The sequence below is a fragment of the Quercus lobata genome, chromosome 4, assembly GCF_001633185.2.
Source record: "Quercus lobata isolate SW786 chromosome 4, ValleyOak3.0 Primary Assembly, whole genome shotgun sequence".
In the NCBI taxonomy this organism is placed as follows: domain Eukaryota; kingdom Viridiplantae; phylum Streptophyta; class Magnoliopsida; order Fagales; family Fagaceae; genus Quercus; species Quercus lobata.
This window is the reverse complement of record NC_044907.1, coordinates 19,819,824-19,834,014: the sequence shown is the minus strand read 5'-3', so window position 1 is coordinate 19,834,014 and position 14,191 is coordinate 19,819,824. Positions and strand designations below refer to the sequence as shown.

Below are 14,191 nucleotides of genomic sequence, written 5' to 3'. Positions count from 1 at the left end.
TAGGACTGAAGCCGCGTTTTTAAAAAATGTAGCTTTAGTCCTGTCCGGGATTTTTTTTTTTTTTTTTAAATTATAGCTTGAGCTGCGTTTAAAAAATGCCGCTTCTACATGTTTGGAGTTGCTTTTCTTTAAATGTGGCTTCAACTTTTATTATAATTAAAAAAAAAAAAAATCCCTCATCATCGAAACACACAAATACCTGAACTCCACAAAATTAAACAATTTTGCTTTAATTTTGTGGGATTCAAACTTTTTCATTAGATTTCAATATTTTCATTTCATGGCTTCTCGAATGATGGCGGAGAAAATGGGACACGTGGCGAGGCGACAAGTCCTGGACTTAACGGACGCCGCCAGCGCCAGAATACGCCACCTGCTACAGCAGTGCCAGCGACCCTTTCTCAAATTGGGCGTTAAAGCACGCGGCTGTAACGGCTTATCCTACACCCTCAACTACTCAGGTGGGTCTTACTCTTACCCTATTTGATCTTAGATTTCAATCTCTCATGCCTTTTTTGCCCTTTCAATTTTGCGATACTTTTATATACTTTTAGATTTGAATGAATTTGTATGTTAGATTAAAAAAAAAAATTAATAATAGTAATGAAAATTTTAAGGGTTGGATATATTGGAAATCGCTATTATGAATTGGGTTTGATTTAATTGTTTTTTAATAGACCTAGACCATGCAAACAAGAAGCAAAAGGGTTCCAGAAAAATGGCTGTCCTAAATATGGTTTTTTTCCCCCTTCAATCTTTGTCACCATTTTTCTCTAGAGAAATACACAAAACCTCCTGCAGTTTACTTTTTGTTCTAAACACACAGAATCCACTTGGGGTTTTGAGTGTAACACTTAACCCACCTGTGGTATTGTTTTATGTGTAAAACCATTAATTGTTTAGCACAAAACCCCCTATGTGGTATTGTTCAATATGCAAATGCAGCTCTAAATATAAACTCATGTCATCACTTTAGCAACTCGCCCATTTTTTTTTCTTTCCTTTTTTTCTTCTAAAACACACTGCCTCTTTGAGTAGCCATATGAGTTATCATGCCATATTGGCTTAGTTAGGAGGCAAAGATTAATGGATCATTATTGGTCTTCTTAAGTCTTTTGAGGGGACTTTTGCTTCTTTGTCGATTGTCCTCCAAGCAGTCTTAGGACATAATCTACTACAGCATATATTTTTTCTAAGAACAAAAAAGTTGCCTCTTGAATAACTGGAGCTGCAGAGTGGACTAATGCGGCTCTTCAGTTTAGACAAAGGCAAAAGTAATATGGTGTATGGTGCTTAGTTTCATCATCATGAATTAGAATGAGGATGAGGCTCAGTTATCTTTGTTGTTCCTTTCCTATATGCCTTTTTATAGTTCTGCTTATTGTTTCTTCGTTTTTCTTATTTCTTTTCTTTATATAAGAACCCACAAAAAGCCACAAAGACACAGGAAGAAATCATATAAATTTTGAGTCCATATTTAAGGTCAAACTTGTTTCTTAATCTTTCTCGACAATGGATGCAAATCTAAAATCATAATGTGAAAAGTATGTTTAGAGTCATTAGCAAATTATCTAAGTGATTATGCATGTTGATGAGCTAAATAACGTCATGAAAAATTGTGGCCAGATGGACATTTGTTTTCTTCTACTAACCATGCCTTTTTTATTTTTGTGCTAGAAGGTGTTACATATGATTCATTGAATTGATCATCCATGTTTTTTTCCCTTGAAAGTATTTTGTTGAACTAATTCTCAATTCTATACCGTGTACAATATGATAGATGAGAAAGGGAAGTTTGACGAATTGGTTGAGGACAAGGGTGTAAAGATATTAATAGATCCAAAGGCCCTCATGCATGTAATTGGGACCAAGATGGATTTTGTAGATGACAAACTCAGGTACACTTTTCTTTTCTTTTCTTTTCTTTTCTTTTTTTCTTTTTTTGTGGTGGGGGGGGGGGGGGTGGGGGGTGTTTAATACATTGTAGACATTAAATATTTAATAGGAATACATGGGTGTATACTTATTTGGCTCCCATCTTCTTTTGTTGGTGTGTATTTGGATCTGAATCATGATTCCACCAAATCAAAATAAGCTCTTCTTAGCTACCCTCTAGATTGTGCCTGCATTGACTGAGCTCCTGCTGTTCTGGAACTGGAATTACTCTTCAAATTCTTCTAGTTTTTCATTTATTGTTTTGGTTTGGCCATAGGGTACCTGATGTCAAAATAGAATTGAGTACTAACACGGGGAAACTGGTTGGAGGAAAATATGCCTCCAAATTCCTTGTAATTTCCAGGGAAGGTGAATTCTCTAATTTGAGAGGAGCTGAATGGTTAAAAAACCATTACATAATCATTTAGGATTAAATATTTCTGCCATTGCCATTTCTATAAGCTTGGCATTTTCATTATTTTCTTTCTTCATTACCCCACTCCAAGAAGCTATTTTGTAAGGGACTCTTACCAGAACCACCATCCATTGCCAGTGCACCACCACTAACCATGACAGCATGCCATGACCACCTCATACATGACCAAGAGATCCAAGATTGATGCTATGATCACCATACTCTGCATCTCTTCAAGATGACATTGACTGATACCTGAACTGTCATGAATATGATAACAATATCTAAGTAGAAGTAAACAATTCATTTTCTGGATGCGTAGTCCAGTATTGGCTGGCCTATTGTGCTGCCACTAGAGCCTAATTGTTCTTTGTTCTCTTTGATCTTCTTCTTCCTCTTTTTTAAAAATATTTTTGAAGTGGGAAATTTTGATGTTGCAGCTTAATGATCTAAAAGAAAAAGAAAAAAAAGAAAAAATTGTCATTGATTCTACTTTCAGTTTTAAAGTGTGACTTTTCTGAAGAAAACAAATATAATATATTACTCCTTGTGGGTCTCAAACCTGTGACCTTCATTTTATTAGCGTGACAACTGGAAGTCTAATCAAGTAATTGGGCCTATTGTTTTCAATCTTAGTCGAACTTAATTACTCATTTTATTTTCAATCTTCATGCATCCCTAAGTGATAAATATACCAAAGAATATTGATATAAATCGAACTATTATTGGCTAGCTAGCTGAAATTATCAAAGGGAAAGGTTATCAAATCACATAGAAGATAGCTATCGAAATTAGCAGAGTTAAGATCCTAAACTAATAAATGGTCGGTGATCCCCATTTATAAAGTTTTGTGACCTATGTTCTATTCCCCCTTGTAAAACTAGACAAGACAGTGAGGTAATTACAAGTTCAATGTGTGCGTTGAGGACCTGAGGTAAATGAAATAAATCTTATAGTCTGCTCTTTTATTCTTTCCCCTCCTAATCGGTAGCCTCTATTATCTTAGATAATAGAACTTTATTACATTCTGTTTCCTTTTCATTTGTAAACCACGTTGTGAGAGAAGCAAACTTTAATTTTGGCACATGATATTGCTTGATGGGAACCTGTCTCTTTGTGCTTGAGAAGGATTTCCCATCTTCTTATGGTTATCCTTGTTTTTGGATGGTAAGGTAGGCTGTTCTCTTTGTCTTTGCTTTTGTTTAAAAAAAAAAAAAATCAGTAAACACATAAAATAAAAAAAGAAGAAGTTGATGAGTTTGAAATGGCATAAGGGCATTAATATTTCAAGTTTGATGACGTGGCTAAGTGTGCCTTGATGAGGTGGTCAAATGAAGGCATTCCACAAGGGCAAGCCATCCAAATATTTTAGGCACGTGCGTAATTCATTTAGAAGTTAGTTAAACATATGCTTAATGAGAAATGCTATGCTTAATTTATTTTAGACATGCGGTAATTAGCTTAAGTGGTAATTATTTTAGCATGTAACAAATTCAGTGACATATGTATATGTCACTGAATATGTCACACGCTACAATAATTAGTTAGTTAGTCATGAATTATGATGTCATCATGATTTGAACTTTTTACATTTCTATTGAAAGTAGCAAATGATGCAGTCGAGTTCAAAAAATGTGAAGCATTTATTTTTGTCATGATATGCGGTGTGCACAATCCACTCTAAGTTGCATGAAACTGCAACTGATAAGCAGGCTACTATTGCTGAGAACGTGTAAAAGTGGAAGTTGTTGTTCAAGAGAATAATGTATTTGTACACCTTTATTTTACTGGGTGGTGAAAATCCTTTGTGCAATTGTACTCTACTTCTTTGTGTTGCTCCCAAATGATTGGCTAAAACCTCAATTTGCAACAAGTTGCTGTATTAGGAATTTTAAAATTGTTGTATGCTCTCATAATCAAATTTGGACTGTTAGTTGTGTCAATTTTATGTTCACAAAAGCAGAAATTTACTCTTTTGGATACCCATTTGGGGGAACCCTGTTTTGTGTGTTCACTTTGACCATGCTATCTTCCACTTGGAGCAAACGTTGGCAAGTATATTGATGTTTGGAATTGTGGAATCCTTTATGCTCTTACTGTCAAGATTGCACTGTTAATCTAAGATTCTTGTAAACTCTCTGATATAGTCATAAAACACATTTTGAATGTCAGTATATATTTATATATGTTCCTGTATTTGGAAATTTTGTAATTCCATTCTCTTTTAAGATATTCCATTGAATCTTTTTTTAGTATTTTTATGACCAATTTGATCAACACAGCTCTGCAAAACAGTGCAAGATAGGCTTTGTTAGAATTGGGTTGTGGAGAAGTATTATCCTCTTAGTTGATGTTTCTCTTTTCATTGACTTTTGTACAGTAGGTTTGGTAGTGAGGAATTCAAGTCTTGCCAATGATAACTGACTAGATAGATAGATAGATGATAGATATAAATAAATTTTCTGTATAATAACTTGGGGAGGATGTTGAAAGTGAAATTTCCTAGTTGATGTTTTGCATTGTTATTCCTTTTGTAGTCAAGATACATACTTAACGGTTTATGTGACATGTTATGTCTATACATGAATTTCATCTATAAGTGTTTTGTGAAATACTCCATCCATTGCATTGGTAATAAATATATGCAAAATATTTTATGTTAACCATTCATTCAGATATAGTCAATGTTTGTGTTTGCTCCCATCCTAATCAAAATAGTTTGGCTTGGTTGCAATTTAAGTTTCTCTGCAACCTGACTGGTTGGCATTTTTGTATAGGCTCATATTTTTCTAATTAACTAATAACCAACCTGAAGACAAACTTGAACCACACCTACTGAAGTTGGCTCACATGATAGTTTCTTAATTGACTAATTACTGACTGTTTGAAATATATATTTTCATGCAACAAAGATAATGTGTATTGTTATACAATGAAAGCAAGGAGTTGTTATAGAACTTGTGATTCTTAGGATGTTTTGTGAAAGAAGGGAGTTGTGTGAATAGCAGGGAGTTGAGAAAGCAGGGGAAAAAATTAAAAAAAAAACCTATAGCCGTGTTTTTAAAACGCGGCTATAGTTTGTTCAATGTCGCTGGGAAAAGATCTATAGCTGCGTTTTGAAAGCAGCTCAAACTGGGCCTATAGCTGCATTTCTTAAAACGCAGCTATAGACTCTTATTCAGCTGCTTGAAACAACCTATAGCCGCGTTTTTATAGGTCCAAAGCCTTAGCCACGTTGATAACCACAGCTCAAAACTGTCCTGGAGCCGCGTTTCTAATAAATGCGGCTATAGGTTGGGGTCTACTGCTGCGTTTCCAAAAATGCAGCTATAGGGCCGAATCCTATAGCCGCGGTTAGAAAATGCGGCTATAGGTCTGGTTTTAGCTACGGTTTCAAAAAACGCGGCTATAGGCTTTGAGCTGCGGACTTTAGGCTGCGTTTATAAACGCGGCTAAAAGCCTATAGCCGTGTTTTTGGGGTCTTAAGCTGCGTTTTTCAAACGCACCTTTAGATCGGTTTTTTTGTAGTGAGCTGTGCTACTTGTAGTTTAGGAATTTATTAGTTTTTTTTTTTTTTTGAGATCAATTTATTTGTTATTTATGTACACACGTGTATGATACAGGTGCCATAACTGCTTTGCACATAAGTTGGCAGTCAGTTTTCTTCTTCATTTAGTATATATAAGAGATCTTTTGTACAGTTTTATTCAATTGAGTAATAACAGAAATTTTCCTGAAACTTCTCTCTGTTTTCACTCTCCAAGCTTTCAAGCATTTCTTTCTTCTTGTTGTTCTCTGTTTTTCCATTCTTACACATATTATTAGGAATTGTCAAGATTCTCCATGGAAACATCTCTAATGCTACAAAAGCGTGTGATAGTTTGGTGAGGGACCTAGAAAGTAGAAAGAACCAAATTAAGAAGCTACAGGACTTATGGCATGACCAACAAGACCTATTCTATTACTCCCAAGTCTTTGTTTCACACACAGATTTACTGGAAAAGCTCTTTCTAGGTGGAAATTCTGGACACGTTTGTAGTTGCAAAAAACTTTTACATTTTTTTTTTTTTTTGGGTAATATGGATAAACTTTTACATCTTTGCTATCATGCTTGGATATTTTGTTAAACAATATTAGTAACACACTTAGTAACAATAAATAGCTGATTAGTTTCTTAGTTTGATGATAAAGAATTACCATCAAGAACAGATGTCATAAATTGAAACTCTCTAAAATAAAAAAAATAACAATAAATAACATTTTCACTAGTAATAAACGCATGTTAAACTTTAGGTAAAACTCAAAACTACTCAGTCTATCCCTGGAAGCTGAGTGTTACCAATCATCATTTTTTAACTAAAAAAATATTGTCAATATTTGCACATTAGGCTATGAGCAATTTTAGTCCTTAAAATTTAAAGCAATCATGTTTGGCTCCTAAGCTCAATTGCTCAATGCATAGAATCTCTTAATGAGGCGTTTGCATAGGTTTTCACGGCTAAACGTTTTAGTCTCTTGCACTGTTCATGAGACATGAATACTACAATTAGGTAAATGCATAGTAAATTCATTAATAAACAATAACCGAGTTTTTTTTTTTTTTTTTTTAATCTAGCGTCTCTTGCATTGTTCATGAGACATGAATACTACAATTAGGTAAATGCACAGTAAATTCATTAATAAACAATAACCGAAATATTTTTTTTTATTTTCAGTTTTCAATAAAAATAAGCGATATCTAAACATATATTTAGTCTATAAAAAACTTCAAATGATCAGTTTCTGTACCTAACAAATTAACAAATTTAAAATGATAGCTTTTACGTGTCTGAACACATTATTTATGAAACTAAAAGTGATCATTTTAAAAGGAGACTAAAATTATTTAGTAGTTGAACTTTAAGTTGCGACCGTGTATTTATTTATTGAGAAATGTTAACGAATATCCTTAAAACATTGATTAAGAATTTAGTTAAAGAAAATTTTTATGAAAAAAATTAATATTTTAATAATTTTTTTCATTCATCGTAAAAATAATACCAAAACTTTTTAAAAATAAATTGTTAATAAGCACTCTAAAAACACCTATTAACATGTTCGTTATATATTTAAAGTGAGTAACACACATACAAAGTGAGTAATTTCCGTCATTCATGCATGGTGCCATGGTTTCCGTGCCCAAACTGCACTCTTACCTGTCCATCTCAACCAATCCTAGTTCCCAATTGTCGTAAGAATTTCTAGTCTTGGCTCATTAATTGTGGAAACCTTTTCGTGTCGGACTTAGTTTGATTCAGTGTATCTAATCCACCGAATCCAGTCAAATAATAACACATACTCCCTATTAAAAAGTAGATACTTCCCAAAAAAAAGAAAAAGAAAAAAAAGAAACTTGTTATCATCTACCTTAAACAGGACCCTTTTGTGTCAATGACCCACAGAGAGGACAAAGGACCACAAAGTAAAACCATTTCTGATTCAATTATATGGACTCTGCTTTCAAGAATTGTAAGTGGGTACGGCAGGATGCATTTAAAGATGGGGTCCACTAATTAAAAATTTGTACTCTTTTCATTTTTTTTTCTTTTTCTTTTTCCTTTTCATACTTGTTCACACTTCCTTTTTTCTTAAATCTATTATGGGGATCAAGATGAAGTCCTCCCCCGCGTGGGATGACCTTAGACAAAAGCCATCAAACTTTTTTTTTAGTATTGTATATTTATGAATTCAATAACTATTTTTCGGTGGACAAAAAGAACTTTTCACTTACTTTTTTGGAAATGACAAAAAAAAAAAAAAAAATCACGCTAGACCCAAAAAATCCTCATAAAATTCGAAATAGGAAACTGATTTAAACTCTAATAAATCCTCCACTTGACTTAAATTCATTCAAACTCTAATAAATCCTCCACTTGACTTAAATTCCATTTCGTAAGAGTTCCACTTAATCAAAAAAGTGTCAAACTCAAATTTTAAAACCTCCAAAGTTTATCAAATTTCTCCCCATCCTGGTATAAATCAAGCTACCAAATACAAATTCTTAATAAATTTCCATTTTGCCGAGGCTTCTCTCAAGTCACAAAGTGTCAAACGAAAATTACCTATTAATATAAAAATTAAGAGAATAGAAAATTGATGAAGAGGAGTAGAATGAAGGAAAGTCGAACATAGAAAATTAAATTGTTCGGCTTGATGTAATGTATGCTCAAAAGTTGTTTACAATGAATCCTAAGCAAGATATATATAAAAACTAGGAAATAGGGTTAACCATATTTAGGTTCTACAACATAATTGGGCCTCTTGGGTCATTACACATAGCAAACCATAAATAATATATTCTTTAACAAAAAAAAAAAAAAAAAAATCTCCCCAAGTTACCTCCAAATGTGCTAAAAACACCAAATACACCCGAACATGATGTCAAAGTATTAGAATAATGAGCTTCAACATTCAGTGTAGTGCACCTGTGGTGAGGGAAGACAAATTTCAATGTATTAGAATACTTAGCTTCAAAATTCAAATCGTAACAATGTGTGGAGTGAGGTATTCTCTACGGTAACAAGAATTTAAAAGATATTCTTTAACTCATTACCTACATTTTTTTTTTTTGGGGAATCTCATCACCTACAAATTAGTTGGTAAATTAAGTATCAACTTTCAAGTTTTGTTTTACCTTTGAGAAAATTCATGTCAAAACATTCTCATCAGGTGTGCCAAATGCCAAATATTTGGCATTTGGTACACCAAACACCCAAAACAGAGCATCATGAGGTGTGCTAAATGTATCAAAATTTTGAGACATGCTACAGTACGCTTTCAAATATGAGAGCGTACGGACAAAAATGTCATTTTGGTTTAATATATTTTTATTATCTTTTCTCTCTCCTCTCTCATCAGTTTAATCTTTTCTCTTCTCTCTCATTTCTTCTATCTCCGTCACTCTCTATCTCTTCCCTCTCAGTCCTCCCTACTCAAGATCTCTCGCCGCCTCACCTCGCCGCCGACCTCCACAGCCCTCACCACCAACCTTCAAATCTCTTAATCAGGTCATGGGTGTGAGATTTGGGATGGGTTTCGATGTGTGGATTTTGGGTCATTGCTTAATCGGTTGGGTTGGGATTTTGGGTCGATGGTGGTGTCATGGTTGTGGCGGTGGTTGGTTGAGTTTTGGATCGGCGATGTTTATGGCTGTAGTGGGAGGCGGTGTTTGTGGCTATAATGGGCCGGCAGTGTTTGTTGAAGATTTTGAGTTTCTTTTTCTTTTTTCTTTTGTTGAGGTTTTTGGATTTAGAATTTGTTGGAGATCCAGTGATTGTGATTGTAGTTTGTGGAGGTTGATTTGCCATTGCTGTTGCCGTTGGTTGTTTGTGGAGGTTGATTGTGATTTTAGTTTAATGTGTTGGAATTTGTTTAATATTATTTAATGTGTTGGATATATTATTTTAATGTAAAGAATTGAAGAATAGAAGATGTGATAAATGATGAATTGTAAAATGGTGTGTTAAAATGATAAAGTAAGTTTTTGGTGTATCAAAATTGCATTTTTTATGAGAGAACTGATGAGAATGCTCTGACACAAGAAAGCTAATTTGTGTGAGATTATGAAATCCCATCTTATTCAATATTTATGGAATTGACAATCCATTTTTTAGAAGATATTTAGAATTATATATAAACAAAAAATAATTTTACAACAAATTCGAACTTCAAAATTTACAAATTAGTTAACTTTGTAATTTTTTTAAAAAAAAAATTGGGCTAATTCCGAATGCTATGTATAGCAGAATGAGCATATCAAATTTCAAGTTGCTCCAATCTTTTCGGTTTTGTTAGAATTAAATAATAATAATAATAATAATAATTATTATTATTATTATTATTATTATTAACACCAAGGCCTGTGGCTTTCTAAATGCTAGATATGATTCCCTGTCCCCACCCCTCAGATCACATGCTCCGGAAGATACGTTAACAAAGATTTAAAATTAAAAAAAAAAATTTAAAATTAAAATTACCTGTAGCTTGAAGTCTTTATCAGGTTCTAAAAGGTTTTGTCGAATTAAATGCAATTCAACTAAAGCATCAGTGATGTCCATCCTTTCTCTTGGAACTTCTGTGGAACAAGCAAGTCCAATTTCGAGTATCAAAATCAAGCATTCTTGAATATTGAGACTTCCATTTTGATCCTCATTGCTAGTGTCATTCATTCTTATTTCTCCCTCTTGTCTTTCCCAAGGAAGATTAGGATCTATAATGTCAATTATTCGTTCTGGTAAATTTGCTTTAACAAAGTCATGAAGATTTAAGCTGTTGATAAAGATGCTATCAGTAGGCCTTTTTCCTGTGAACATCTCTAACAATAATATGCCATAACTATAAACATCACCACATATTGATACCTCGTTTCCCATACCATACTCTGCAATTGCACATAACATATATTGTAATTGTCATACTTTCATACCACAAAAAGAAGGGAAAGAAAAAATCTTACAAATTTTAAAGCATGTTTTTCCAAGGCATGTAAAAAAAAATAAAAAATAAAAAATAAAAGAAGAAGCTAGAAGAAGAATAAAACTAGAAAATTATGTTTTAACACATTCTATCTTCTAGATACAATACATCATTATTAAAACAATATTTTTATACTTAGAAGTTAGAATTGTTGTAGGAAATATGGGAAAAGTAAAAGAAAAAAATTTTTAATATAAGAAATGCAAAATATATTTACCTGGAGGAGTATAACCGATTGTTCCTCTGACCACAATTGAGCTTGATTGATTATCAGAAGAATCTTGGATGATAGCATGAAGGAATTTTGCCAAGCCAAAGTCACTTACATGTCCAATCATTTTATCATCAAGAAGAACATTGCTAGGCTTGAGGTCACAGTGAACAATTGGTGTTTGGCAATGATGATGAAGATAATCCAATGCAGTAGCAATATCAATGGCGATATTTAGTCTTTGAATAAGACTCAATTTCCTTGGATTCTCAAAAGACTCATTAGTTATTGGCATTGAATGTAACCACTCATCTAGGTCGCCATTTCCAAAGAACTCATATACCAAAGCCTTAAAATCTTGACCTTGATCATCAATACCTGAATATGCTGTGAGTAGCTTTACAAGATTCTGGTGCTCGATGTTTCTTAGAGACTCAAACTCTGCTTTGAAACTTTTGGAAGCTCCACGACGTGCAAGGTTTAGCACCTTGATAGCAACTGTATGTCTATACTGATTAAGAATTCCTTTATACACTGACCCAAAACTACCCACACCAACTAAATTAGCAGAAGAGAATCCATCAGTGGCATTTAGGAGACTTTGGTAAGATACATCCAAAAGCAAATTTATTGAATTGCTTGAGGTATTTTCTTTCCTTTTCTTTCTTAAAGAACAAAGAAATAGAGATGATAGAATCAAAGATATGCCAAGAAGCCCAAATAGTATAAAGATAATTAACTTCAACATAGGAGTAAACTTTTTCCTGGATTTTTTGTTGTTGCAGTTAGGAAGTTGAAACTTTGGTATGCCCCCACAAAGCTTACCATTTCCCTTAATCGAAGTTGCACTTGCATTCTTGAAAACTCCATTTGTTGGTACCTCACCCTCAAAATGGTTGTACGAGAGATTCACTAATTTTAAGAAATCAAAACTCTCCAAAAATTTTGGAATCATGCCAGAAAAATTGTTGTTAGAAAGGTCTAAATGTTCAAGACCTCTTAATGATTCCCAAGATGAAGGAACAACCCCTTGGAAAAAGTTTCTTCTCATGGCTAGAAATTCTAGCTTTACACAACTTGCAAGACTTGCCGGTATTTTACCAAACAACATATTTTCAGAAATATCCAAATGTTCTAAATTTTTCAAATTTCCTATTTCCATGGGAAGGACACCAATGAATTGGTTGCTAGACAAGTCAAGGCTATTTAGTGAAAATGAGAGACCAATAACTTGCGAGGATATGATACCACTAAGATTGTTATGGGGAAGATGAAAAGTTATCAAATTTTGGCATTGACTTAGACTTGATGGGATGCTTCCCTGAAGATTATTTTCTCCTAAATACAACTCCAACAAATTTGTTAAATTTCCAAGAGAGGATGGGATGTTCCCAATGAAATTGTTTTGAGATAAATCCAAAAATTGTAATTTATGAAGGTTTCCAAGTATAGAGGGGATGTTACCTGAAAATTTATTGTTCCACATTTCTATATCCTCCAGATTGATCAGATTCCCTATAATACTAGGAATATTTCCAGATATTTTATTATTATTCAAATAGAAAAAGGTAAGACTAGTTGAGATGTTGCCAATACATTTAGGCAACTCCCCCCCAAAGTTGTTGGTATTTATCTCCAAATCTCTTAGGTTGGTAGCATTTGACAAAGAACAGAGAAAACTCAAGTCATTTGCTCCTCCATTTCCAAGCTGGTTTTCAGCAATGGAAAACAACCTCACTCTATTTAGCTTCTCTAAAGAAGGAACTTTTCCAGTTAGTTTATTCTCGGCCAAATTTAGTATATGCAAATTCAAGGCACTAGATATTGAAAGAGGGATAGATCCAAAAAACTGGTTGTGGCTGATGGTAAATGTTTCTAAATTTGGTAGAGTGATACCTATGTCCGATGGAAGATGCCCTTGGATTTGGTTAACTGCTACATCAATCTTTGTTATTGAAGAGAGATTGAAGAGTAAGGGAGGAATTGTACCAGACAACCTATTTGAACCCACAGCAAAGATTTTAAGTTTGGTCAATTGGCCAAAAGAATCAGGGATACTCCCACCCAGGTTATTATAAGCTGCACAAAAACCTTCCAGAGATGATAAGTTTCCAAAAGAAGGTGGGATAATTCCTGTCAAACTATTTTTATGAATAGCAAAGAATCGGAGCTTTGACAAGGTGCCAAGCTCTGTGGGGATTTCTCCAACCAGATTATTAACAGCCAAATGAAACACTCTAAGTTTGGCACAACTGGATAAATTGGTAGGAATTGTTCCACCTATTGTGTTATTGTTCAATAGCAAGACTTCTAGTCTGTGCAAACGACCAATTTCTGGAGGAATTTCATTATAAAAGCTATTGTTTTCAAGGTTTAGATTCCACAAAAAACTTAAATTTCCAACATTTGGGGATATAGAGCCTACCAGTTCTTGAGAGTGCAGGTCCAACGCAGTGACCCTTTGATGTCGGCGACCACAGGAAACACCTTTCCATTGGCAAAAGTGGATGCTATCATTCCAAGAGCTCATGACCCCGAGAGGATCTTTACTAATCTTGGCTTTGAAGTCGAGCAATGCCAACCGGTCTGTCTCATTATTCTTACCAAGCACAGAGGTGAAAAAAAACCCAAAGCAGCAGAGAAGGATGAACGTGTGCATGGAAAAAGATGATGATGGTGGAGCTAAAATCAGGTGTGAACAAGGCCCCATGCAATGCGGTTGAAAAGGCTTTTCTTTAACTAAGATGTTAGTTTATCAAATTTTGAAATGGATGTGTATGTATGGTTGTTTTGCAGCTGAAAAAGAAGCAAATTTATAGTAAGGGAAAGAAGACAAGTAGTCCATGAAATACTGATATCCGGACCCACTCCTAAATTTTACTAATTTTGATGAATCATTGTTAGTCAGAACCTGTAATGTACGATAAGACCGTTGATCATATTTCTTGAACAAAGTCTGCATGTAAAAGTAGAAAACTAAAGTCCACATCTTTCTCTTGTGTGTATAAAAGAACAAAACGTGAGACAATATTAGAGACCTGTTGAATTTTCATATTCACACAAGAGAAAGATGTGGTTAGATTCTCCCTGGAAAAATGTCTAATACTACACAAGAG

General features: G+C 33.9%; 1 protein-coding gene and 1 non-coding gene across 2 annotated transcripts; one reads left to right on the top strand and one right to left on the bottom strand.

Annotated features, from left to right (window-relative positions):
- Positions 1–1,058: 1,058 nt before the first annotated feature.
- On the top strand, positions 1,059–1,170 carry LOC115988204. Its single transcript, XR_004091380.1, has one exon. It is a non-coding gene; the product is annotated as a small nucleolar RNA U19 (small nucleolar RNA).
- Positions 1,171–8,682: 7,512 nt separating this feature from the next.
- Positions 8,683–14,191, bottom strand: LOC115986883 (probable LRR receptor-like serine/threonine-protein kinase At3g47570). The gene is made up of 3 exons (XM_031110243.1): positions 11,082–14,191; positions 10,366–10,769; positions 8,683–8,814 (listed from the first exon to the last, which is right to left on the bottom strand). The coding sequence occupies exons 1-3, from the start codon at positions 13,783–13,785 to the stop codon at positions 8,794–8,796; spliced, it is 3,129 nt and encodes a 1,042-aa protein (XP_030966103.1). The 5' UTR covers positions 13,786–14,191; the 3' UTR covers positions 8,683–8,793.

Coding starts and splice junctions, on each gene's coding strand:
- LOC115986883 (XM_031110243.1), bottom strand. CDS start 13,785: ATGGGGCCTTGTTCACACCTGATTTTAGCTCCACCATCATCATCTTTT. Junction 10,770..11,081: donor AATCGGTTATACTCCTCCAG/GTAAATATATTT, acceptor GTGCAATTGCAG/AGTATGGTATGGGAAACGAG. Junction 8,815..10,365: donor ATAAAGACTTCAAGCTACAG/GTAATTTTAATT, acceptor CCCTCACCACAG/GTGCACTACACTGAATGTTG.